The sequence below is a fragment of the Balaenoptera physalus genome (assembly GCF_965194825.1).
Source record: "Balaenoptera physalus genome assembly, chromosome: 14".
NCBI lineage: Eukaryota > Metazoa > Chordata > Mammalia > Artiodactyla > Balaenopteridae > Balaenoptera > Balaenoptera physalus.
Window position 1 is genome coordinate 61,235,765 of NC_138893.1, and position 27,851 is coordinate 61,263,615.

The 27,851-nt window shown below is 33.4% G+C and overlaps 1 protein-coding gene and 1 long non-coding RNA gene across 4 annotated transcripts in view; one reads left to right on the plus strand and one right to left on the minus strand.

Annotated features, from left to right (window-relative positions):
• The first annotated feature begins 212 nt into the window (after window positions 1-212).
• On the plus strand, window positions 213-15,579 carry LOC309642775. Its single transcript, XR_014253372.1, has 2 exons — window positions 213-9,855; window positions 9,891-15,579. It is a non-coding gene; the product is annotated as an uncharacterized lncRNA (long non-coding RNA).
• Window positions 12,245-27,851, minus strand: part of PTEN (phosphatase and tensin homolog) — an 87,857-nt gene continuing 72,250 nt past the window's right edge. For all 3 annotated transcript variants that reach the window (XM_082424701.1, XM_082424700.1, XM_082424702.1), the window contains 4 exons: window positions 25,950-26,091; window positions 20,835-21,001; window positions 18,112-18,336; window positions 12,245-15,735 (listed from right to left, as the gene is read on the minus strand). In XM_082424701.1, the coding sequence (XP_082280827.1) occupies window positions 15,550-15,735; window positions 18,112-18,336; window positions 20,835-21,001; window positions 25,950-26,091 (720 nt within the window). In that variant the 3' untranslated portion in view covers window positions 12,245-15,549. The remainder of the gene's footprint in view (window positions 15,736-18,111; window positions 18,337-20,834; window positions 21,002-25,949; window positions 26,092-27,851) is intronic.

Here is a 27,851-nt window from a genome sequence, read left to right on the forward strand (position 1 = left end):
GTGAGCCACAACTACTGAGCCTGCGCGTCTGGAGCCTGTGCTCCGCAACAAGAGAGGCCACGATAGTGAGAGGCCCACGCACCGCGATGAAGAGTGGCCCCCGCTTGGTGCAACTGGAGAAAGCCCTCGCACAGAAACGAAGACCCAACACAGCCATAAATAAATAAATATAATCAAAATACCAAGAACTTCCCACATATTACATGAAAAATAAAAGTAAGATTAAGTTCTTCAAGTTATTATTCTTTTGTTGGAAACTCTGTTAGCTAGAACTGCACTGTCCAAAGGAAATATAATGGAAGCCATATGCGTAATTTTAAATTCTCCAGTAGCCATATATTTCAAAAAGTACAGAGAAACAGGTGAAATTAATTTAATAATATATTAACTTAGCCCAACATATCTGAAAGTTATTTTAACATGTAATCAATATAAAAATTACAGTAAGTCCCCTAATGCAAACAAGTTCCGTTCTGAGAGAACGTTCATTAAGTCCAATTTGTTCATAAGTCCAACAAAGTTAGCCTAGGTACCCAACTAACACAATCGGCTATATAGTACTGTACTGTAATAGGTTTATAATACTTTTCACACAAATAATACATAAGAAACAAACACAAAAAATAAAGAAAACATTTAAAATTTTACAGTACATTTTCAATCTTGAAAAGTACAGTAGTACCAGCTACATCACCGCTGCTTTTCTGCTTGCTTCCAGACATCCTGGGCTTCAAATAAAGATACCGTACTACTGTACTCTCTGCAGTGCTATAAGTAAAGTACACAAAAGCACAACTGCTTGTAGAGGATGCACGCACATGACAATGTACGCCAGACAAGTGAACTAACTTACGTGATTGGACATGCAAACACACGGTTGCATCTTTGAAAGTTCACAACTTGAAGGTTCGTATGTAGGGGACTTACTGTATTGAGGGGATATTTTACATTCTATTTCTCACACTAGATCTTCAAAACCTGGTGTGTAATTTATACTTCCAGCAAATCTCAATTCAGACTAGTCACATTTCAAGTTCTCAACAGACACATGTGGCTAGGCTATGGTATCGAAGAGCACAGAGCTGGAAGTTACTTATTGGGAGGCAAACTTGGCCTTCGAATATTCCATTCATAAATTCTGATTACACTCCATGAGTACAACTCATCCCTTTCAGGGGCCTTTGCCTCTTTAGTATTACAGATACAGAATATAGATCTAGAATTGAAATAACTTGCCCAAAGTCATCCACTGAGTGGTGGGAAAGTCAGGATGCGCTCTCAGATATTCTAACTCCCAGGGCTATGCTCTTTCCAAACACCACATTGCTTTCTCTCACAAGGCAGACTTCACATATTTTACAACATTTGAAAATTCCCTTGGGCTTCTGTTCCCAAGGAAAACTCTTTTAGTTGTTCTCCACATGTGCCTCTCAGACCAGCCCCTTACCTAACAGAGTATTTTGCATATGGCGGGTTCTCTGTAAATGGTTTTTAATCAAATGAGATTTGTGCATTGTACAAGCAGTGCCTATACAAATGATTATTCAACTGTCTTTATGTAGTTATTCAAACATTTTCACATGTATACCTTGTAAAACATTGGGTCAGATGATCATAAAGGAAAAATGAAATTTGAGATGACCTACCTTGTCCTCATGACATCTGGTAATCACTGAATTATTTTCTAATGTTCTTCAATTACCGGCTACAGAATATGGTATAGTCTTTTTCTGGGAATCAGTGTTAAACACACTGGCATTCATTGCCCAGAATATATCCCTCTGGAGAGTTAAGGCAATCTTTTCTCATTTCTGTGTGTCTGAACTCTCTCCGATTTCCCCTAATTTATCATAGATTACTGCCAGTGATTCCGAGACCTCATTTTCAAGTTCCTTCATCACTCTGAAAATTAATTTTTTTGGACATTTTAGGTAAATGTTCTCTTACTTGCCTCCTCCCTATCAAAGCTCTTACATCGGTGATCCTCAAAGTGTGGCCTGCAGCCCCTGTGGAATATTGAGACCCTTTCAGGAAAACAACTAACAGCATTTGTTGTCAGTAATAAAATTCAAGCTTTTGAGTAAAAATTAATATTTTTTTAAAACTTACATCTGCCACCATGAACTTGACAGCTCCCCAATATTGAAAGACTTTTCTGATGAGCCCAGAGTGATAATAGCAAACGTGATTTTTTTTTCACATTGTGTAATGAAATGTGTCAACATTTGGAAGATCTACACAACTCAGTGAACCAATATTTTCCAAATAACCCATGCATGATGTTACAAAATCATGCATGGGTAAAAGATCCATTCAAAGGACAGGATAAATCAATGTGTTTGCATTAAACTGAATATAAAAAGTTCATTGAAGGTTTCCAATTCCACATTGTAACTAACCTTAAAGAAATTACAACTTGATGGGCTGGTAGTACCAAATAAAAATATCTACAATTATCTGAAAAGGCTGTTAACATACTTCTCCCTTTCCTAACTACATATCTATGTGAGTCCATATTTTCTTTACATACTACAACCAAAAACCATATTATAATGGATTCAATATAGAAGCATGTATGAAAATCCAACTCTTTTCTATTAAGGCACATAACAAAAAGATGTGAAAAACTGTTTTTTAAAAAGCCATGCTTATCACTAAATTTTTGTTTTGGAAAGCACAGTCATCTTGATTAAAAATGCTATTTATGTTAACATGTAATGAGTTTATTATTGTTATTTTTTAAATTAATAAATATGTCAGGTAATAATGCTTCAGTTTTAATTTTTTTTTTTTTAGCTATAAAATATCTTTCTTTTTTAAATTGAAGTATATTGACCTACAACACTATGTTAGTTCCAGATCCTGGAATGCTTCACAAATTTGCAGAGGCCATGCTAATCTTCTTTGTATCGTTCCAGTTTTAATATACATGCTGCCAAAGCTAGTACTCAGTTTTAGTTTCTAATATGGTAAATATCAATAAGTATAACCCACACAAACAAAAGCTCTTTGACATCCTCAATAAATTTTAAGAGTGTGAAAGAATTCTGAGACCAAAATGCTTGAAAAGTTTCCTTACACCACTGTTCTACCCATTCCAATTTGAAGACTATGCCCTCTTAAAGAAATTAAAGGTTTCATTAAGTTGTTATAGGAAGTAACATGTATAACACGGTAGTTAATGGCCTAGGGTTGGCAATCAGATTGACCTGGATTTAAGTCCTGGCCCTACTACTTACTAGTTTTGCTATGTTCAACGAGTTTTTGAACCTTTCTGTACCTCAATTCCTCGTGTACCAGATGGATATAATCATACTTCCTACCTTATGAGAATTAAATGGCAAAACTTGTTATCTAGAATAATCATTGCAATCACAAAAATTTATACTAATGTTTGAGAGTAATATGGTGCTACTATAACAATGGGAGGTATTCTAAAGCCTTGAAATTCTCTTCCATCATCAGAAGTAGTTTTTCCAAATGAACTGCAATACTAGTTCGGTTTTTCTCCAAACCATCCTAGAAATTTGTTAAGATTTCCGAGTGGCAGCAGCATTAAACATCGAATATTTTTCTGTTGTAAAATCAAAGAGCATGTATTATGCCTACATGATAGGTCGATTTTCTTAGGACATCTCTATAATAACATCCATATTTGGGAAAAGGCCCAATTGCAAAGGATGAATCAAAGAGTTAACATGAGCAGGTGAGCAAAGCGATTACCAAGCACTGACTCTGAGGATGAGCTTAGCAATTATCTGGCGATGACTCTCCCATGTTTCAAAATTGCTTTTACTGCAGGTATACAATGTAATAGACCCAATCAGAAAACTTTTCTTTGTCAATGCCACTTTGGACATTGTAAGTCACAGAGCATTTGAAACATGTTTTTACATATTAAGCCTATATAAAACACTATAAAATTGACATAATTATGATTGGACCTATGATAATGCTAATTCTTCACTCAGTGTTATTGACAAATAGCAGGAACTTCTTCATATATATATGAGGGAGCCCCATGAATGTACTTGGATTAATATCTTATTAAGGCACATGTAGCTAATTACAATCAGATATATTTTGCTTTTCAAGCACTCATCTACCTTTAAGACTTTAAAGTCATCATTAAAATCTGACATTTATTAATTTATCTTCAAGTTTGCTGACTCCTATCATTTCCATTTTTCTGCTGCCCATCTAGTGGTTTTTATTTTAATATCAGATGGTGTACTTTTTGCCGTAAAATTTCCATGTGATTCTTTTTATAATTTCTGTTTCTCTGCTGAGAACTTTTATCTTTCCATTCAGTTCAAGTGTGTTTACCTCATGAAGCATAATTATAATAGCTGCATTTACATCTGATAATTCCAACATCTGGGTTATCTGGAGGCTGGCATCTCTTGATATTTTTTCTTTAGAAAAAATACTCTTGGTTCTTCCTAGTTATATAATTTTGAATATTGGGTTATACTAACTCTGGATCTTGTTGGAACTTGGGGGAAAACATTTTATTTGTTTTTGTTTGTTTGTTTAGTTAAACAGGCAATCAACCCAATTAGGCTCAGATTGCATATTCTGTCTCACCTGTTGAGAGTGGTGGTTCCGATCTCGGTTTCATTTTCAAAGACTTTGCTATGGTGCCTTGGGTCTGTCCTGTGCATGCCAGCTCAGGAGTGAGCCCAGGATGTGTGGAATGTCATACACAGAATTAGAAGATTTTCCAACTCTCAGGATTTTTCTCAGCATCTCTTCAAGATTTTCCCACTTTCCCCAACCCCATGCTCTCTGGCTCAAAGGAGACTCTTTTTCTGGTTCCTCTGGCCAGAAAGCTGGATTTCTCTGAATTTTAGCTAGTCATGTGTCCAGTGCTATGCAGCTCCACAAGTGGGGCCCACCCTTAAGGCAAAAGCTGTAAGAGAAAAGAGAAAAAAATGGGAAACATCCTCATACAGGTTGCTTTTCCAAGTTTTGACACTCCTTCACAATCTACCTGCCTTTGTTTACTTTTCAGAGTTCTTAGGTACTTGATTTTCACATTTGCTCCAGAGGTTTTTAGTTGTCGTTAGCAAGGAAAACAGACTTCAGTGGTTTTGGTCCACCTCAGCTGGAACCAGAAGTTTCCCTGCCTACTTCTCCAAATGTTTATCTTCCACCACTCTCCCCTGTCACTTACTCTACACCAGCCTTTCTCTTCTTACAGGCTCCTAAATGGCCAAGTTTGCACCTACAGCAAGCCATGCTACTTGCTCTTCCCTCTATGTAAAATCTGTTTCCCCACTCTAAAATGTAAACCCTATGAACTTCTCTGACTTCTACACTACCGTAATTCCAACTGGACACGGAAAGCATGCAACACATACTTGTTGGATGGCTGGTTGGCCTGCTTAACTGAGAACCAATTACTTTGAACAGTCCGGGTATTCTAGTTCAAGCAAAAATAAAGTACAAGTTTGTTGAATTGATTTAATAATAAACTAGTAAATAAAAGAGCTCTCATTCTGAGTCTTGATATGAAAATGCATGCCAACATCTTACCATCATACCTGTCAAGAAGTTTGCAAGATATAGCATTTTCTTTTTCTCTTTTATGGCTCAAACAATTAAGTATTTCTCTTTGCAATTCATTTTGCATGACTTATACCTGGTACTGAGGTTTGCTTTTCTTCTGTCAGTAATAAAGAATATCTGTATGACTTCATTACCCATTAGTTGTTTAAGCTTTGGGTTTTGTTCACTTTGTAAATTTGATTCTGTTTAACAGGTAGCAGACTGCCCTGTTCATATCCAGTTCTACTTACTAGTTGTCAGACCTGGGAAATTAACGTACTCCGACCTTCAGTTTTTGTGCAGAAAATGAGATACAACTACCTACCTTGAAGGGTGGGTAAAGCATGTGAAATATCTACCACAGTGTCTGGCACATACTGCAGACTCAAAAGAATGATATTTATTATTTTCCTATCCCTCTACCAGCCCTCCAGTACTAAGAGTTAGTTTGAGCTCTCCCATGCTTTTCTTCCTGCTTTCCCTTCTTTTCTTACTTCACCTTCCTCTCTCTCTCTCTGCTATTTTATTTTGGTCTCTAGGTACCTGACATCACAGAATTCCCATGAATTTTAAATACGTGTCATCAGGTTTTCTGAGGTAGAACTGTGTTTAATTTTAGTGATATTTTTGTTTTAACCTTATTGGATTTTTTATAGAAACAAAGGCTTAAGTCTTCTCCAAGGACAGCTAAACACATTAAATGATGTCTGCTGAGTCTGGCAAAAGGGAAATTTTACCTCATACTTACTATTTTACCAAAGACTAAAACTCATTTTCTCTTTCACATGTTCATTTAATATACAGTACTAATAGTCATAAAAAGCCCATGCATTATTCATATGAATTGTGATGGCTGTACACGGTAAACAATATATTAGCTATTTAATTACTTAAGGAACGCTTGTGGTTCCCTTGTTGAGGATAACCATGTAAAACGTTTTCCTGCCAAAGATGTCTTCATGGAAATATTGAATAAAACTGAGAAGTTTGCTAATTTTCATATCCATGAAATTTAAATACATTTCTCTTCCTTAGAGTAAGGATTAGAAAACTAGGAAATCTCTAATTTCAAAGACATGATTATAACGGAAAAGGGGAAGCATAAACATAGATATAAACATAAGCATAGGTAGTATTGTAACACTTAAAAAAATTTTTACAGATTATATTTTTGGTGAGTTTCACAATATCTACAGGTCATATTTACCTGTAAATGTATCAAATAGAAAAACATAACTCAATTTTTCCCAAGTCTCAGCTGTTTCAAGAAGAGTAAACACTGCGGTAAAAACGTGGCTTATTTCCCTGAAAATTAGGTTGACGGCTTATTTATCAATGCTTAAAGAAGCAATTCACAATAATATTGGAATGTACGGATTTTCAAATTCCAGTGAGGTAGGTTCAGGAGATATTCCCAGTAAGTGAAGTTTAACCCTTAGGCCAAGACCAATGGATACAAGTAATATTTTTTCCTAAATTGACTTGGCAATTCTTCTCACGTTAGGGAACCCCAGTCAGCTACCTTAAATTCTTTCCAAAGCAAAGTAAAATGTATTAAAAAAAAAAGAAAAAAAAAAAAAAAGCCTTGGACTCAGAATAAAAACAAAATGCAAAACTGTCAAGGAAATGTCTTTTAAACCACTTATAATTCTATTTTTAGAAAAGCTGAAGTTAACATTTTCTTTCAAAATTTTATGTCCAATTATACATACCTGCCCTGATAGGAAGAAGAAACTGATCAATAGCAAATACCAGTTAATAATAAATATTCCTGATAAATAGTTGCAAATTTCTACTGTGTCAACTTAATTTAATTATACTATTTTCCCTTGATCACAAAGTTAAACTTCTTGGATCTTGAAATGGGGTAGGAGAAGAGTGGGGGGGGGGGTCACTCTTTGTGAACAAATATTTCTTTTACTATTTAGATATTTATACATTTCCACAGGTTTTTGCTCATGAGTTAAGAATATAAAGAACTAGGCCATAAATTTCACCTTTTGTTTCTTGAGTTAACTCAAAATTTACAACTCGTTTCCCATCAATAAATCATAAGTGACATTTCCTTTCAGCTTTACAGTAGTGTTTAAGGCTGTAACAAAACTTTAACTTCTACTGAAGTGATATCAAGTATTGCCAAAGCACAATCACACACATGTAGTAAGATTGTAAGAAATTTAAAAGTGAACTCAACTCTGAAAATGAAGAGAAACAGATTGTTTATATAGATTTTGCCAAACCAATTTAGAAAATAAAGTAACTTAGAACATTGTGACTATTTTGAGTGGTATTCTTAAAAATTCTATCTAGATACACCAATAATGATCTTAAAAACTCAAGAATTAATACAGAGTTGTAAAAGGTGAGAATAAAATTTTATAGAGGATAATGAGTGCACCTTGCTGATTAAAAGGATGAAAATTTCTAACTACTGTTTCAGGGGGTCTGTTAAACTCTCACCTTCCCAGTGAGGCCTATTCTGGACTTACCCTATTCAACACTGCAATCTCTCTACCTCTGCGTACCTGGTCTTCCTTACCCTGTTCCACGTTTTCCCCCCATAGCATTTATTAACTTACATATGGTATGTTGATTGTTCATTATCTATTATTCCTTGCTAGAATGTGAGATCCATGAAGACAGGAATCCACTGTTCACCCATTTGTATCCCAAGCATCTATAACAGTGCCTGACATATATCAAGTGCTCAATAACTATTGAGTGACTTACAGTTTAGTTTCCTTATTGCATCATGTTGTTTAAAGGTGTCACTTTCCGTTTTGCTTTATTCTTAACTCCTTCCTTGCTCAAGAGAGCCTTCCCTGATCCTTCCAAAGCATAAGTCAGAATGTAATTAACTATGCTATGGTAACAAATTGTCCCAAAATCTCAGTTTAAGTCAATATGTTTACTTCTTGTTCATGCTAATATCTAACACATTCAATGTAGGGGGAGAATTTGAGGAAGTTTTGCTCCATACAGTCACTCAAGACCCAAGCTGACAGAGTTGCACCATCTGGAACATGTCATGTACTCAGTCACTGTAGTAAAGAGAAGCCTAAGGACTGTACAAGGGATTTTATTTACAATGCCTTTCCTTGGAAGTGTCACATCACTTTCAGTGCTATTTTGTTGGAATAAACTAGTTACAATGGCCCCATCTAACTTCAAAGGGGTGGAAATTTAGAGGAGCATATGGAATGTTTGGCAATCATCACAGTGTCACATATTATAACTTTTTTAATAAAGTCTATTTCCTCTACTAGAGTGGAAACTCCTCAAGGGCAAGAGAGGGTGTCGTTTTGATCTCTAATGTATTCCAAACATCTGTCATATATAGCGGGGACTTGATAAATACTTGTCAAATAAAAAGTTTAAAACCAAATATTAAAAATAATTAACCTTTTTAATTTTTTAAAGAAAAAATACTCTCCATAATAAAGCATTTGTTTTTACGTCCATCAGTAGCCAAATGGAATTTGATATAAACATTTCCAATATACCAACTTTGGATAAATGCACAACTTAGAAAATAACTCAATAATGCATGCATCAAGATGCTACCAACAAATTCATTAACATCCAAGATTCATTTACTGTATGTCAAAGGTCATCCAGGGTTAACATTATTTTCATTACGATGAACTGTAAAATTCCAGTGAGAACTGTTTGCCTGAATCAAACTATTTAATCTCTAAAATCGGAACCTAGCACTCTCACCACCCACCCAGACCTCCCAACACTCACACACATGCGCACACACTTAAAAACTGCCCATTAAGGCATTATAATGGAAAAATAGAAACTGAATGAGCATTTGTAAACGTGGCATATCATTTAGACAACTGTATAGAGTAGGCAGAAAATCCTAAAAGTGTACATAAATAAAAGCCAATAAATGATAAGCTACAGAAAGCCACATCTAAACATTTTAAGATAATCTCACTACAGTAAACAGATTTGACAAACTGAAACACTAGAGCCATGACTACAGGCCTTGCTCCATTCTAGCACAAACAAAATCTCTAACCATTTTAAGAACAGATGAGAATCCACATGCAACAAAGGAGATATAAATTACTTTTAATTAAAAAACTGAAAAATATAAATCCTTGTTAAACACTTCATTTAAAAATATGCAGCTTTATTTTAAAATGTGGTAATGCTCAAAAGATGGCAGTTGACTTCACTTATATATGTAAAAATGTTCATAAAATATCAATACATTGGTTTGTAAGTTATGTACTGCCCTCCAGCTAAACTTTTTTCCACCAAATTCTCAAGTAACTGTTAAAAGAGTTCTATGTTCTAAGCCCACCATTATACTAATCATGGTTAAGTTCCAGAGCTAAAGGTGAACCATTCATGAAATAGTTTTTGATGTGATGGAAGTCTCATGAGCACACAGATGTCAAAACAGCTAAGTGATAAACCAGCAGTGGCTTTTTTTCTGTTTTCCAGGTGTTAAACTAATTCACTCTAAATTGAGCAACTGTTTGGGAATTATAAAAAATGAAAAGCTCATCCTTCTTTTCCAACCTATAAGAGAAATAGAAAGGTGATGATGAAATTCACTACTAATACAGTGTTTCACACATTCTGTTTAACACCTAATTCCAAAATACAAATGTTTGAAATGGCTTTTGAAGAGAAATATCTACAATGTTAAGCCTGTCTATGCTAAATAAATGTAACTGTTTTATTTACTTAGACATGTATTATTCTGATGCTAACAATATTTAAACGTCCATGACTGACCCACTGAATTGGAAAGGGCTCTCAATAACTGCACATAATCCGCATCTGTAGCGTTAGAAAGAATCCAGTCACTGTCTATTTTCTGATGTACTTTAACATTCTACAAATCCGTGATGGAAATACTAAGCTTAAAGGCCTTGAGAGTATGCACAGTACAAATTTCATTTTTTGAAGAAAATATATACATGAATATACAGAAAAAAATGATTGTATAGTCACTAAAGCATTAATAATAGCTGTTTCCAGGTGGTGAGATTATGACTGAAGATTTTGTTGTTACAGGAAACTATTCTCAAAAAAGCTAACTTAAGAACCAAAGGGTATTACCACCAATGAAACTATTGTCCTTTACTGACTTCACAATACAAACTTTTAAAGCTACCAACACATGTGAATTTGTCAGAATGGCTACATACAGTCTGATATATTGTGTTGGCCAAAAAGTTCGTTTGGGTTTTTGGGTAAGATGTTAAAAACCCGAACAAACTTTTGGGCCAACCCAATACTTGAAGAAGGAAGAGCTCTTAAAAAATGGAAAAATACCAAGATCATGGTCATAAAGGAATAGATTTGCTCTAAAATTAAAAACAACTGATAATCATTAGGCTTCCTATAGATACATAATTCTATAGGAAAATCGGTCTTGAACATCTCATCTTTAAAAGTTTTAAAATGTTTTCCTCTATTATCTTTTTTGCTAGTTTTTTAGGTACTTATACCAGTTTAGACTGAATATTTATATTATTATTTCTATTCACAAACATTTCTCTCTGCACTAGTAACAGCACTGCTAATCAAAACTTACACTTAAGCCATTTAAGACTAAGTTTTAGATCTGTGGCTAATTATCTGGCAAGAATAAAAGAACACAAAAGTTTCACATTAGCAGCAAATTGACTAGATTTAAGGGTCTTGATTTTTTGTAAGCCTTTGGAAGCCTGCATGTTAAACACTGGTGATTTTTATATTCTCAATGGAAATGGTGATGGCATTCACTTAACCAAGCTAGCTCAAATTAAGAGTAGTGAGAACATGCAAATAAAAACAAAATTGCCAGTAAATTCCTATTTTTCAGACATCACCAAGATCATCTTATAAGTCAGAATAATTTTAAACTCCAGTATAGTTTTCAACCATACTTACAATACCTAAAAAGAAAAAATGTGTGTACACACACATACTTTTCATACTTCTTTACATTATATATTCACATTTACTATAAAAAAAGTCACATGGAGAAAATGTAAACTTGAAATAACATTAAATTCTATTGTTACATAAATGATCTGCTTTATCTTCAAAACATTTGTACAAGCTACACTTTCACTTATTACCTTACTATGCTTTGTTGAAAGGATGTGCCTTACTTAGTCTTTAAGCTTTTAAGAATATTAGAAATAACAAGATTAAGTTCAAGTACACAAAGTCCTTTAGACTATTCTGGAATATCAATTTTTAAATGGAACAAGTCACAATGAGTAGATGAAGCTCCCCATATGTTGATGGCACACTACAGAATCATAAAGAATGGAAAAGCCACAAAATTGAAATCTGAGATATCAAATCCATTCTGGGGAATTATCTTCAGACATCTTAGTAAAAAATATATATATGCACAATTTTTCAAGACTCGTGAACTTTTTAGGATTAGCATATTATTTAATGTGCTTGAAACAGTATATTAAGTGTTGACTAAGATACTAAAAAAGCTAAATGCCTCTCTCAAACATGAGTAGACTGATACTCTACTCCCAAACTGACAAGAGCCCATGTTTTTATATAACTGTAGGCTTTGAAGGACAGCAGGGGAAAAAAAAAAAAAAAAAACCTACAAAAAACTTATTAATCACATTTGGCTGCCCATCATTTAAAATGTCAATAAATCTAATCAATTATAAATATTTAAATATTCTCATTTAATAAAACACCCACACAATGACAAGAATGAGACTTTAATCAGTTTTAAGTGGAGTTTATAACACTAAGAGATAAAGGGTTGTTAACAAACACAATAACAAATGGACATCTGATTGGTATGAGGCATTATCCTGTACACATCGTAATTTTTTGTGTATCCTCAGTGCATAGCATTTACACACAGAGCCACTGCTGCACAGCACAAGAGTATCTGAAGAGGCTGAATCAGAGTAAGGCTGTTTAACAGACTGAAATTTTTTAGTATATATATTCTATATGAAAACAGATTGAACTTTTGAACTGGCAGGGTAGAAGGCAACTCTGCCAAACACTGCAGTTAAAGCCCCCACTTTAGTGCACAGTTCCACCCCTTCCATCTGCATGCATAACACATTAACAGTATTTAAAGGTAAACGAGGCACTTTGTGGCAACCACAGCCATCGTTATGAACATATTGCACAAATTTTCTAGAACTAAACAGTAACTTGTACCCTACTTTTATTTTTTAAAGCTGAAACATTTGATGCTGCCGGTAAACTCCACTTAAGTTTATAACCTGTGCCACAGCAAAGAACGGTGATGCTATTTATTCAACTACCCTTTAATAATTATGGCAAAAAATGTTCAAGAGGAGCTACAGAGGACTTGGGATGGTACAGGGCCCAATTGTAAGCTTTCTTAAAAGTGATGCCTTCAAGTAACTTCAGACACGTAAGCGGCTGCACATCCAAAAAGTCTAAGAAAACATTCCAGAAACTCAAAGAGATTACCTACAGAATGCATTTCAGGCTAATCATGAATACTGTCATAAATAAAGTTTTAATTAGGACTCAAAAACCTTTCAGTCATAGCAATTCTTGTCAAATTCTATGGGCGTGGTAACTGAAATAAAGGAGAGTAGTATGTATAATATATATTTATATATATATAATATATATAATGCCATTTTTCCATTTCCAATGACTACACCATAAAATGTAAGCAAGGCTTCTCAAAAACACTGAAACATTCAAAATCAAAACCCTCATTCAGACCTTCACATTCCAAAGGAAAAATAATAACAGTGCAAAAGCCCATTATAATGTCATTATTTATGACCTGGCCCTCCATGTTACATATTGGAACCATACAAGTTACGCTTTAATATACTGTGCCCAAAACTGTAACAAATAACAGTATTAATAATCACCTTCAAAACATGAATAGTTGATTTTCATTTTAGTCAACAGTTTTCAGCTTTTATGAAAGACAAGGTGACATATAAATTTCAATGATGAGATCTTAGGAATAGGTGTCTCTAACTTTACCAATTTAACTTATGAGCAGTCAATCAATTCTCTATATATCAATGTTTAAATATAAATGTGTAAATCCTAACAGCTTTGTTAAAAATTTTAAAATTTTATTTGTTGAATGAAACTGACGAGGTATGGAAAACATGTCAAGATTATTTACTAAGAATATTTTAGATGAAGTTCTGCCTAATCTATTTACCATCAAACTCTATAAATGCTGCTCTAGTAGGTCCTATGCAATCTGTATTTGTAAATTAACTAGGTCAGACCACAGCTAGTGAACAATTTCAGCACCAATAAGTTATTGAAAATGAGATTTTACACCATTAAGAAATAAATTGGCTGGATGGTCAAATGTTTCAAGGTCAAGGTATAATTTGAAAGATACCAAATTTCTGGGGGAAAAAATTCTTTTTAATCATATCTTCACATTAACTTTACAATAGTAGTTGTACTCTGCTTAAAATCGTATGCAGTCTGGGCATATCAAATATATGATATTTAAGAAGTGAAATTGAAGCCCTAGTCCTAACTCTAGCACTATGAAGAAATGATTCAACACTGCACATTTAAAAAAATCTATTCTTTCAATAGCAAATTGATAAAAGCATTATGTGGGACAATTTCTACTGAAAAAGTAAATGACATTATTTGTGCAGTGTTGAAAATTTACTGCAACTCTAATTTCCTTTTTAACACAAATAACGTCCTTTTAAATATAAACATTACATGTATTCAGTATTCAAGTAAAATTCCCTAACAGTTAATGACATTTAAAAAATGTGCAAAACTGCAAAACTCATTGTAATGAATGTGTAAGGTCAAAAGGGTGCAACGGCTGACATCTATTGGATTGAATAAGTGCATCATAAATCTTTAAAGGAAAAAAAAACCGCTTACTGTAGAATCTCAAATTGAAATTTCCTGTGCAGCATTACAAAACATTTTATATTTAATGAGAAAAAAGAAGCTTTTAGGCAGCACATGAAGCATCCACAGCAGGTATACGATTGAAAACTAATAAAATAAATGTAAGTTGTTGACTGATGTCGGCAATAATAGCATCTGACTTTTAGCACTGGCCTTGATTACACAGGAGATGGAGCAGTCCTTACAACTGAGAAAACATATTTAATAAATCATTGTCAATTTTTATAATGTTTCAAGCCCATTCTTTGTTGATAGCCTCCACATTTATATGGTTAAGTCATTGTTGCTGTGTTTCTTATCTATGACCACATTATTTTTATATCCCTTCATTTGTGGATTCTTAAGATGTTGTGGAAGGTTCATTCCTGTACCCCAATACAGATTCACTCCCTCTAGCTGCCTTTTCTAGCACCAATATGCTTAAAAAAAATAAAATGCACAAATAACAAGCAGTGACAGCGGCCAATTCCTCAAATGTCCAGATTAACAACTGTAGCATGCTAAAGAAAGGTGCGTGTAAATAGCTGGAGATGGTATATGGTCCAGAGTCCAGCATAAAACATATTCCTTTCTGAGCATTCCCTCCATTCCCCTAACCCGAATACATGCATTAGAATGTAGCAAAACCCTTTAGAAACTCCTCTTAGCCAACTGCAAACTTATCTGTTGCCACAAGTGCAAAGGGGTAGGATGTGAACCTGTATATCACAAAGTTCTTTAGACACTTCAGTTGGTGACAGAACACAAAATGAGAAATTCCTACGTATACACATCAGTCTGTCTCCACTTTTTATAAAACTGGAATAAAATGGGAAAGTGCCATCTTTATTTATCCTAATTGAATTTTAAATGTCCTTTTGACACAAAAAGGTATATACATGACACAGCTACACAACCTTTTTTCAACTGGACAACAAGTGTCAAAACCCTGTGGATGTATAGGGTAAAACAAGATTGGTCAGGAAAAGAGAATTGTTCCTATAACTGGTAATCTGACACAATGTCCTATTGCCATTAAAAAAAAAGGTCCATTTTCAGTTTATTCAAGTTTGTTTTCATGGTGTTTTATCCCTCTTGATAAAAAAAAAAAAAAAAAAATCAGACTTTTGTAATTTGTGTATGCTGATCTTCATCAAAAGGTTCATTCTCTGGATCAGAGTCAGTGGTGTCAGAATATCTATAATGATCAGGTTCATTGTCACTAACATCTGGTGTTACAGAAGTTGAACTGCTAGCCTCTGGATTTGATGGCTCCTCTACTGTTTTTGTGAAGTACAGCTTCACCTAGAGAAAGAAGAGAAAGTGTAAATGGAAAATCCATAAATCTGACTAATCTTAAATTATTTAAAGATACATATTTTTGACAGATTCATTTTTAAGTACTATGACACATATGATCTTTAAAGGGCCTTTTAAATGACCCTCTTCTTAAGATTTCCTACATTTTCTTTCTTGGTATATATTGAAAAGAAACTGGGATGTTAATATACTATATTTTTTAATAGGCATGTTACAAGCATTAACTAAATAATTCTGCAAAAGAAATGTATTGAGTTCAACAGTCCACATAATCTATTTTCAATCACAAAATTCAACTCACAAAGAGTTGAGTTCCAAAAGAATGTTTCACCTAACTACTTATCTGAAATTCAATGTATTTTCTGATACAAACAATACTAAAAAATACAAATACTACACTATGTAAAATACTGATTAACAATGATGTTTAGGATTCCATTCGCCCTAAAAACTTCACTGAAAGGGAGTAATAAGAAAGTTAATATCCTACAGTGCTCTTAACAGTGAACCAACAGCCTTATAGGCAGAGCTGAAATAACTGTCAAAACAACTCTAAATGGTAGGTATCTATTTTAAAAGAGAGAAAGCTATAGCTCAGAAAGGTTAGGGAACTTGTTAAAGGCCACATATCTAGTAGGTAGTGGATGTGGGATTTAAATTAGATCTGACTTCAAATCCTTTGATCATTCTATTACATCTACAGCCCCTCCCCCATGATCCAAGAATCATTATCAATTTTTCTCCTTCTCTTACATCCAATATCCAATCCATCAGTAAATCCTTTTAGTTCTACCTTCAACTAGCCTCTCAGCTTTCATTCTTACCCCTCTCGAGTCTATATTTTAAAGGAGGGGACAGAGTAAACTTTTAAAGACAAAATTCAGATTACATCTTTCCCGTGCAGAAAACACTAAACGTCTTCACACTTGGACTTATGTGCATTAGTCAAAACAATTTCTTATCTATTGCTCCTCAAATAAACCAAGCTCACTCCTGTCTCAGGGCTTCTGCACCAGCTCTTCCCTCTTTTCCCAGGTATTTGTATAGCTCACTCATGTGTTTACTGATAACAAATAGTTTTTATTTGTAATTACAAATATAAAACCTCTTGCAATATTAAAACAGAAAATAATAAAGTTAGAGGAAGTCACATCTTAAAAGCTAATAACTGAGTAAAATATAGACAGAGAAAAGAAAGTAAATGGAAACCTACGAATTCTAGAAGACACTACTAAACACTTTACTAAACACTTTAAATATAAGATCTAAAGGCACTTATTATTAGATCCATTTTCACTTAAAACAGGTAGCCCCCCCTTTATTTTTATTATTACTAGCAATATTCTTATAAGCTATGATTAGGTTTGCTACATGCTATAAAAATGGAATAAAGAGATAATTTAAAAAGAGAAAGGAGGAGGGTATGGTGAAAGGAAGAGAAAAATGAAGTAGAATAAGAAGTAGGAAAGGGGAAGAAAAAAGTGGCAAACCACCATTTGGGAATGTTTACAAGTCAGCTTTTTAACCTGGAGAATTCTCATCTAGAAATATAAATAGAAATATACACATACATATCACATTTAGATAAAAGTAAAATGAACCAAATAATTCCATAATAAGAGGAAGTAGACAGAGTTTTAAAAAGAGAAGGAGAAGGGAGGATGATCAGAGGCCTTACAGAGCACATGGGATTGAAGCTAAGGTTAGAATGTGAGGGACAGCTACGTGAAGGGCAGGGAAAGGCCAAGGGTGGAGAGGTTCGGGGAGAAGGAAAAGAATTGTAAAGACCTGAGGCAGAAGAGTAAAGCATTTTGAAGAACTGAAAAGAGACCAGGTCTGAGAGTGAATCGCAGGGAGAGAATGTGGCTAGAGTAGATGCAGAAGGTAGTCCTGTGCTAAATTATGCAGGTTCCTGCAGGTCACATCAAAAAAGCACAAGGTCTTTAAAAAGTATAAACAGGAGTGACATAAGTCATTTTTAAGATCACTCTAAGGAGTTGAGAATAAACTGGAGGGGGACAAGAGTAAAAGCAGTGAAAATATTCCATATGAATCATTCCCAAAGGGCTGAGTTCCTTTCCACTTCTTTTTTCACCTATTCCTACTTCATAGCCAACTTACTTAAATCCCCTCCCAGATTTCACCAAGTAACAAAGAATAGGGTAAGGAAACTGTAGCCTTTTGACTCTCTGTGCATTGGATTTCATTAGAAACTTTCACCTTACTGCTAAATAAACAATGCTTATGAATATACGTAATTTAAAAATAAGTCAAGCAAGTCTTTCACCAGCTACACACCTGGAATAAAACAAACACACACACAGAACCACTCATCAACTCCTCAAAATGTTTTTAACTGACCTTAAAATTTGGAGAAAAGTATCGGTTGGCCTTGTCTTTATTTGCTTTGTCGAGATCATTTTTTGTTAAAGTGAGTACTAGATATTCCTTGTCATTATCTGCACGCTCTATACTGCAAATACTATCAATTTCTTGATCACACAGACTTCCATTTTCTACTTTTTCTGAGGTTTCCTCTGGTCCTGGTATGAAGAATGTATTTACCCAGAAGTGAAACATTTTGTCCTAAAAAAAAAAAAAAAGAAAACAGACATAAAATTTTTTTTAAAAAGACAATGTTACTTATATTCAACATTTGCCCTAAGAAGTGAACAAATTATGCCATGTGTCATTAATATTCTGAATAAAGGTAAACACAAAGACTAATACTGGGCAATCTGTGAGTTATCTGTTGCATCTAATTCACATAGGATTTTTCCTTTAATTCAAATCTAGACCAAAAATGTAATTCCACAAGCTCTAAAATAAACTTAATACTTTAAGTAAAATATCTCCTTGTCTAGTCTAACACTAGCTTTTAAAAGTGTTGAGTTTATATGTATATATTAAAAAACCCAGAAATGGATTTAATTTTGTTTCAACAAGCTATTACAAAATTTACTTTACCAAAAGTTCTTAAAATGTCACTACAACTTCCCAAGGAAGCAAGGCAGATACATTTTTACTTCTACAGCAATACAAACATTAAGTGGCGCCAGTTTCTTGCATGACAATGTATGTTTGAAATTTTTCATAATACAATATGGGGGGGGTAAGAACTTCAACTTTTTGTTGTTATAAAATGCCTATTTTTAAAAAATCACTTATTAACTAATAATGAGGTCTTGTAAATCAAAAAACCACATCAGAAGTTCATTACTTCAAACCTTTCTTGACCAACATAGAAAATGTTCTCTCTCTTTATTAGTGGAACTGGCCTGTATGCATTATTTGACAATTAATGATGTACAACCCCATGACACCTTATCTGGTACCTTAAACTGCCATTTAAATCTTTTATTTTAATTTACCTTCAAGTTTATTTTCCCAGGAAGACGGTAAGACCCTTAAGTAACTTATGTCTTAAATGTCTTTGTATCTTTTAACAGTACCTAGCATAGCAATTTTATATGTGGTAGTCTTTGAAAATATTGTTAATTTCAATCATTTTAGCAAAGTTACTGAGTTAGTAATAACTAGACACATATTTTACTTAGAGTCAGAAGAAAATAAGCTAGTAGAATTTAAATTTCAAAAAATGTAGATTCTGCTAATGTACTGATTATAGTAAAACTGTTCTTGTTTAAATCAGAACAAACATTTATAACAGGCAAGGAAAATCACATAAAATGGAAATAAATGTAAAGTAATTCAAGACACACAAATTATTATAAATATTTAACTTAATCCTCAATTTTACATGTGTTAATATAATGTATAGGTGATAAGAACTAGAAGAATAAGAATTAGTACACTCCTAAACATATAGGGAAACAGTGATACAGGTGCCTATTTTTAAAAGCAAAACATAAAATCTTATGTGTACCAGTCTTACAGTGAATAGAAGGAAAAAATTACTTACCTTAATTTTAAAACATTTGTTAATACTTCTTGGATTATTGAAAAATATATTTTCAAAGTTACTGAGATATACTTAACTTTTATTTATATAGAACATGTAGGAAATGGGTTTCTGGTGAAAAAAATCAGTTTTACATTTTGTGATTTTCCAGCTACCTAGATTCTGGATAAAGGAAATTATACTTCTTTTGACAAGTCAAAATAGAGGTTAAAATTTTTGTAGTAAATGAAGCTTCCTCTTATTTTTTCTCAAAAAAAAAAAAAAAAAAAGCTAAAATTCAGGAAAATGAAATCAGTCCTATTACAGAGACTGTCTAAAGATTAGCAATACACTATCTGGTATGTTTAAGGAGGCAGTAACAATATACACAGCTAATGTTTTTGTTCATTACTACCTAAAAATTTTGCACCTTAGGTTCACCTTAAATGTTCACACTTAATATTTTAAACCAAGACAGTTTGTTTTAAAATGAGCCCCTGCATTCTCTAAATATAGCTCAGTGAGATGCAAACCTCACTAACTTTCTAAACCTGCATATTTAAATAATACCACACTTTTTCATTCTTTATTACTTCCTCTTCATATTTATTTCTCTCCTAACTAAAAATCAGAATACTCAGTAAATTTGAGGAAGCTAAATATAAAATGACCCAGTCTCAAGAAACATTAACCAAAATGGGGGAAAAGTGGTTTGTGTCATTACACAAGACCACAAAACAGATTTTATTTATACATACAGACCAAATTTTTTTTTCAAACTCATGGTCCCACGTTAACTTCTCAGTAATTAATCATCCCTTCTGAAAGGACTGTAACTGATTGAATGGGATATGTATGCAATCTTTAATCCTTTTATAAAATTTATATGCATAACCTAAGTTAAAGAAAATTCATCTCAAATTATAATGTCACATGGCTGTTTCCTTCTAATAGGACTATTTACCATTAATAATGGCTCACCGATGCCATAATAAGCAAAGCATGTGCAGATCTAATAGAAAATCATTCATGATTCATTAGGTGTCAGTCATAAAATACATCTTTTAGTCTCTCCTTACAGAATGACTTCTGCCTAACTAAATGCTTTAAGCAAAAGATCTGAGGTTACTATTCAAGGTATGGCTATTCTGGATATTTTTCCCAATAAAAGTAAAGTGCAAACCTTTTTTAGCATCTTGTTCTGTTTGTGGAAGAACTCTACTTTGATGTCACCACACACAGGCAACGGCTGAGGGAACTCAAAGTACATGAACTTGTCTTCCCGTCGTGTGGGTCCTGAATTGGAGGAATATATCTTCACCTTTAGCTGGCAGACCACAAACTGAGGATCTGCATGGTCAAATACATAACTAGTATCACTTCACAGGAAATACCTTTAACTGTCAAACTGTCAAAAGCTATTTTGATGATTAATATTAGCAATATACACAAAGTAGTAATTCTGCATCTTTAACCCCTGATCTAAAACAAATCAGTGGAGAGAAAATAGTAAATAGATAGCTAAATAAATAAATAAATAAATAAAACAAGTCAGCGGAAATAAACTAGGGCAAAATAAAATCAATACAAGGTTTTCCCTAATTTCAGCCTTCAACATAAGGTTCTATAACTGGTATTAAAGTCAATTCTTTTTCATAAATAGTAAGTACCAAGACTGGACTTCTAGCACTGTACAGTAATATCAAAATTTCAACATTACAATGTTAAAATCTAATATAAATTATTTTAAGAATTAAAATGAACTGCGTAAAAAGTAACTTTTAAAACAAGTATTTGCTGCAGCATTTTAAAGTCTCTACCACGGAATAAAACCCACAAAATACCAATCATTACACATTCACAAGAAGAGAATATAATCTATAACAAAGTTATAATATATTCCATAAGCACAAGTTTCAATATTTATAAAAATATTAACCATAATTAATTTTACTTATAACTCATATTTTATTTTGAAAGGTATATAAAGCCACCACCACAAGAAACAGGGGGAAAGAGATTTGAAATGTCTGCAAAGAAATGCAACAGACATCAAGTACAAATTACAGCACAACCCCCCCTTTCTCCAAAACACACTCCATTTTCATTAACAAGTATTTTGGCTTTGACCCACGTGTGTTTTAAAATAACTGGTAAAATATGACCTCTCAAGATGTATCATGCTTATATTAGCAACGCAACTAAAAGGTAGGTAAGTGTGAACAGGCAAGGATTATGGTTTTTTATTTTTAAAAACTACTCATAAATACATTTATACCTAATGACATTAATGACAGAATTTAAAGTCATGAACATTAAGATCCTAGGACTTTAAAAACTTTAGTTACCTAAATAATTTGACAAAGTATAATTCATTTGTAGTACACCAAGTTCAAAAACAAGAGTTCATTAGGAAAAAAAGTAATTAACCTGAGGAGGTAAGAAGTGGGTCTTGAAGTTTCAAAACATACCAAGATAATCAAGAAATAAAAACATAAGCTTGCATAAAGTGCATGAGAAATACATATATATAGACATAAAGTTCTCAGCACCAAAAGGCATCATCCTTAAAGACAAAAAAAAGAAGTATCACATTCTTTATCAATGTGACCAACAACTGAGGACAAGGCAAAAAGCTTGTTCAGGCTAAATAAATTTTCCAGTGTAATAAACACCTACTGGCTCATCTATATAATACCTAAAGCAGTATCATCAAACACATAATAAATAGTAGGCTTCATAAAAGCATGAGGGATTATTCCAATATGGATTTGTGAGACATTTACCATGAGAAAAAGGAACTCTAAAAAAGGGAAACATTACACTAACAACCTGTCAATTTTCACTTCCTTGACTAAAGATTCAAAGTACAAGGAACTATTTTACAAGACTTTATTTGATACTGAAAATTTCACTGGGAAGCCTAGCTTGAAGAAGCAAATAAACAAGGTATGATTTCAAAGCTGTGATAAAAATCAACCAGGAGGGAAATGCCTTGTAATCTTATTAATTCAAACTCCACTAACTCAGAATCTGATAATCCTGATCTTAGGACTTTAAAAAGCAAATTAACTGTGTAAGCCAGATTTCAATTAAACTACATCTAAAATGTGTACCTTCAAGAACTTTAGAATTATATATACAATTGATAATCTAATTAGAAATTAGTTTTTTGAGGAAATATCTAAGCAACACTAAGCTAAAACATTTTAATAAAAATAAGTAGAAAATATTTCTTCAAATCACTAAAGAAAATAATTTTCTTTACAATATGAATTTCACATTTTAGATAGATAAGCCCAAACTTAACAGTTGTCCAACATTAGTATGGTTCTTTTGACTTCTAAGACACAACTCTGAGATATATATCTTTGATATGATCGACTGTGTTCTAAAAAAAAGAAATGAAGACACTGATACGTAGCAGACAAAAATTACAATTAAATTTTCTTGGATATATGCATATTGATACAGTATGAGAGAAAAATCACACTGATCATCTTTCATTAACTTTTTCAACCCTTTTAGATACACAGAAGATAGTAACTTTTCCTTTATTTAGAAATACTAAGACAATACTCAAATAAGAAAAAGGCTGTTAACCCCTGACAACTTCGCAGAAGATACTTTATTTTCACATGCTTTGTTTTCTTCACTGATTCCTCTTCCTCCTCCTGAACCCAAACTGTTACAAATCCTATTTGTCTCAGCCCTCACCCTGTCTTCCTCTGAACCTTCCCATCTTCTAGCCCCACGCCAAATTTACATGAAAGGCTTAACTACTATGTCTCTTTCCTAATGCTTCTCAAAATATCAGGTATATCTCTCACCTAAGTTCAAATCCATACTTTCAAGTACCCACTAAATATCTTCATGTAAATAGCTCACCTTTACCTGGTTTACAACATGTTTAAAACCAAAATATCAACATTCATGTCTCCAAGTCTGAGTTAGATTGTCTTTTCTGTCTTCCCTTTCCTGTGAATTATTCACCTGACCAGAATAAAAACTTCGACAAAATATTTAGATATAAATGGCAAAAGAAAAACTAATCACATCTCATTTGATGGCCCAAGCAAAGCACATCTGGCTTAAAGCAAGTCACATAACTGCTTTCCTTTCCACCATTTTTCTCCCTCTTGCAATCACTACCTTCTACAAAACTGTACCTAAATACAGCTTATTGAGCCTCTAGTATGACCACTGACACCATAGTATTTATCAGATCAAGTCCGATATGCCCATTTGGAGTCCTCCAACAGTCAGCCACACACTCCGTTCCTATTCTCTTCTCCATCTCTGTATTTCTTGTCTAGCTCATTTCCTTCTGCTGTGTTTCAATTCAAGCTATTCCCTATTGCCTGTAATACTTTCTTTGGTTTTAAGGCTAACCTAAACTGTATGCTTTCTCAAATGTTCAATAAAGAGCTGGACTTCCTTCATGAAACTATTTGACAATCCCCGCAAACTTGATTTTTCTAAATATACCATTTATGATTTATACATACAACCTCCCATTAGTTATATATTACTTATACTACAGCTTTACTACATAGTATTAAATCATAGTGCATAAACAGAGAACTAGCAAATTGGTAAAGATTAAAAAGATTTCAGTAGTAAGTTGAGAAGTTTAAATGTAATACACTGAGAGATCCAACACACACACACACACACACACACACACACACACACACACACACACCATTTAAATGTAGAGCAGAACTGACAGATGTTTGCTAGAGAGACCAATGTGAAAAAAAAAATTATAGTAGATAAGATTATTGAACTGAATGTTCTCTCTCCCTTATTATTTCTCTAATATTTTATACCTTACCATTTGGCTCTTACAGTGATATCTCATACTATAGGAAGAGCGTGAGCTTTTTTATTTTCTTCCTTTTCCCTTCTCCACTATAAATCTAAAGTTCCTGTGCCAATCATCTCTGACAGCCTAGTACCTTGCACTCAGGAGTTTTAAAAATTGTACTGAGATGACAAAAGCATCAATGAGGTCTCTTAGAAGCCTTTCATATGCTGTGTTAATAGATCTGTGGTCTTTGATAAAGTTATTTGCCCTAAGAATACAGAAAAGATCTAATGAAGGTGATCACACCTATCTGACAAAGATAAACAATATCAAGAAATTAATTCCCTAGGTATAAATTAAGGTCAGAAAAATTTTAAATTACATAAATACTGTCAAGAAGCAAACTTTAAGCTAAAAACTGAAACCATCAACAAATTGCAGAATATCACTGAAATATTATTAGAGGTATTAGAAAAAATAATACAGTGGTATCTTATCTAGAAACTACAAAATTGTATTCTGAGTAAATAAAACACAGTTCTTAAACATGAAAACATGACTGATCACTTCCAAGGTAGACACTAATATAAAAAACTCTGTAACAGAAAAAAGCAGCAACAGTCTGGTCTTTTACAGGGCTGAACAATACTTCCTTCCATGTGTTCTCCCTTGACTACCTGCTTTGGGTCAAAGTTTTAAGGTTCCTATCAGTTTAGCTAAGAACTCTGGCGAAGAATAGCAGAGAAGCAGAACAGGACCAGGGTGACTGAGGTAGGCTTATAGAGGTTAGGGTAAGAGAGAAATAAATTAGAGGCAGACATCAATGACATGATCCTTATTTAGTACTTTTCTAGGAAGTTTCAGATTTCAAAATATCTTCATATTATTGATGAGCAAAGACAAAGAGAGGTAGATGATGTGCCCTCGGTTACATAGCACATTAAGGACAAATCTAGCACTGGAACTCAGATCTAAATCCAGGTTTTCTCTAATACTCCACACACACTGAATCTACCCTATTCATTCAATATACTTCAGCTTGTTGCCATCTCTTATCATCGTTTTCTTTTTCTTTTTATTGTCCCTATCACCATCACTATTAATATCTAGTCTTACTAAGATATCAAGGAATTGGCCCTTGACCTAACACCAGTAAAGGGATGAATCCCAATGCTACTCTCATGCTGACGGGACAGGTTATTTTAGTCATCTAGTCAGAATATAGGCTGCATTTGGTAGTTGCGGCACAGAATATTTCTTTCATAAATATAATTTGGCTTCAAAGACATTAAAACCCAATGGCCTTAGCTTCCATAGCCCAATGTGCTGAACAACTGAGCTAATTAATTAGTTTGGATACTTAAGAAATATACAAACCTGAATAAATTTTAAGTGTGGTAAATTTCTTTTTAGACTTTTATATAAACTTCTAGCTATGTTAAGAAAAGTGTTCCAGTACATCAAAGGATGAGAATTTAGAGCACTTACTGCAAGTTCCGCCACTGAACATTGGAATAGTTTCAAACATCATCTTGTGAAACAACAATGCCACTGGTCTATAATCCAGATGATTCTTTAACAGGTAGCTATAATAATATACATAGCGCCTCTGACTGGGAATAGTTACTCCCTGGTGGACAGAAAAAAAAAAGAAAAGCCAAATTCAAAAGAAAAGTTCCATTATAGTTATTTCACTAAATCGTTATGGTAACTGGGTTGTATCCATTGAAGAACATATATACATTAGAAATTTGACCTTAAATGATTTAATATTTAAATCCAGCTCAGTAACAGAGTAAACCAAAGCAACATCAATATAAAGGAAACATCAGGATAACTTTTCTCCCTTAAAATACAATTATCATAACACCCCCATCTATTCAACGGTCACAACAATCTCTGACCCATGTACCCAATAAGCAAAGGCCACTGCATATCCAAAATAACTGTCAAAGGCCTCTGCACTACAGCTGTGCTCTTTACACGTAGGGTTCCCCACAAGCATGTATAGATTCTTATTAAACACAGAATTCCTCAAAAACTTGGATACCTATTTTCCAGGCAAAAGCATATCAAAATCAGCAAGTCAGATAAAGGCATATTGCCTTTAGGAGGCAGAAATAGCAGCAGCAAAAAGCGATGCTGGCTTTAGAACCCAACAAAAACAAGAGTATGCAGTTGACATAAATGTATGCAACAGTTTGATAACGAAGGTACTTAGCGATGTCCCTGAGCTACACACACCTCTTTGCATGTAACCAGGGAAATATATAATGTTTTGGAAAAGTTAAGTATTACAGTGCTAAAAATACATACAATTCATGTGGTGTTTAAATGGGGACCCTGACTTATCTCAAAAAAAAAAATCTACTGTGTGCAGCAATGCATTCACTAATGATGCTGAATAAGTGAGGTATTAGGGAACTTATCTAAGGTTTCTTTTCCTATTACATGATATGACTTCAGAATAATTTAAGCATTTAACTTAGAATTTGTAATATTTCTCTTTTAGATGTTATATTGGCACCTAAATATCCCAATGTGTTAAAAACTCTGGACATAAAAACTTTTCTTTCCCCAATGAAAAGTGGAAAGTACATTTCCGTGAATTTAAAGAAAAGTATGTTGAATGGCAGGTATGTAGGTATTTGTTTCAGTATTCTTGCTTCTTTTTTAAAGGTCAGCATGATTTTATTACAATTTTTAAAATACATAAAATGCCAAATAATGGACAAAAGCCATTTCAAATCAGGACTAATGATCTAAGATTTTGGCTATAGTACAAAAATCATATAATCAGAAGACTTGGATTTGAATGTTGACAGTCAAAACACAAACTTTGTTTCTGCAGGAAAATGAAGACAATACCATCTTCACAGGATTCTCATGAGGATTAAACACTAAACACAATTAGACAAAAGCATGCTAAAACAACAAAATGTTACAAAAATCTGAATCAGCAGTTTTAGAAATTCTACCTATATTTAAGGTATTATTTTGGAATTGCTGGATTTTTAGTTCTACATATTTTCTTAAAGAAATGGCAATAAAACAGTGTTGCTTTGAATAGCTGCTACAAACACTAATGCTAAAAATTATCATTAAAGTTTAAAAAGTGTTTAAACGTAAAATTATTTTTTATACATTATTTAATGCCACTTCAGCAAAAAAAATGATCATTCATATTTATCAAGATAAAATACAGAACTGCAAAGCAGGTTGGGGGAAACAGCAGACAGAAGATGGGTGGGTGGGAGGGAATCTGTTTTGAACCATGTGTATTTATAATCTAGTCTAAAAATTAAAATTAAATAAGACTTTAAAAATTAAATCAATGGAAGTCTGCAAGACGACCAAGCTGTCAAGTTATTTATTGGGGTTTAGTGGAAT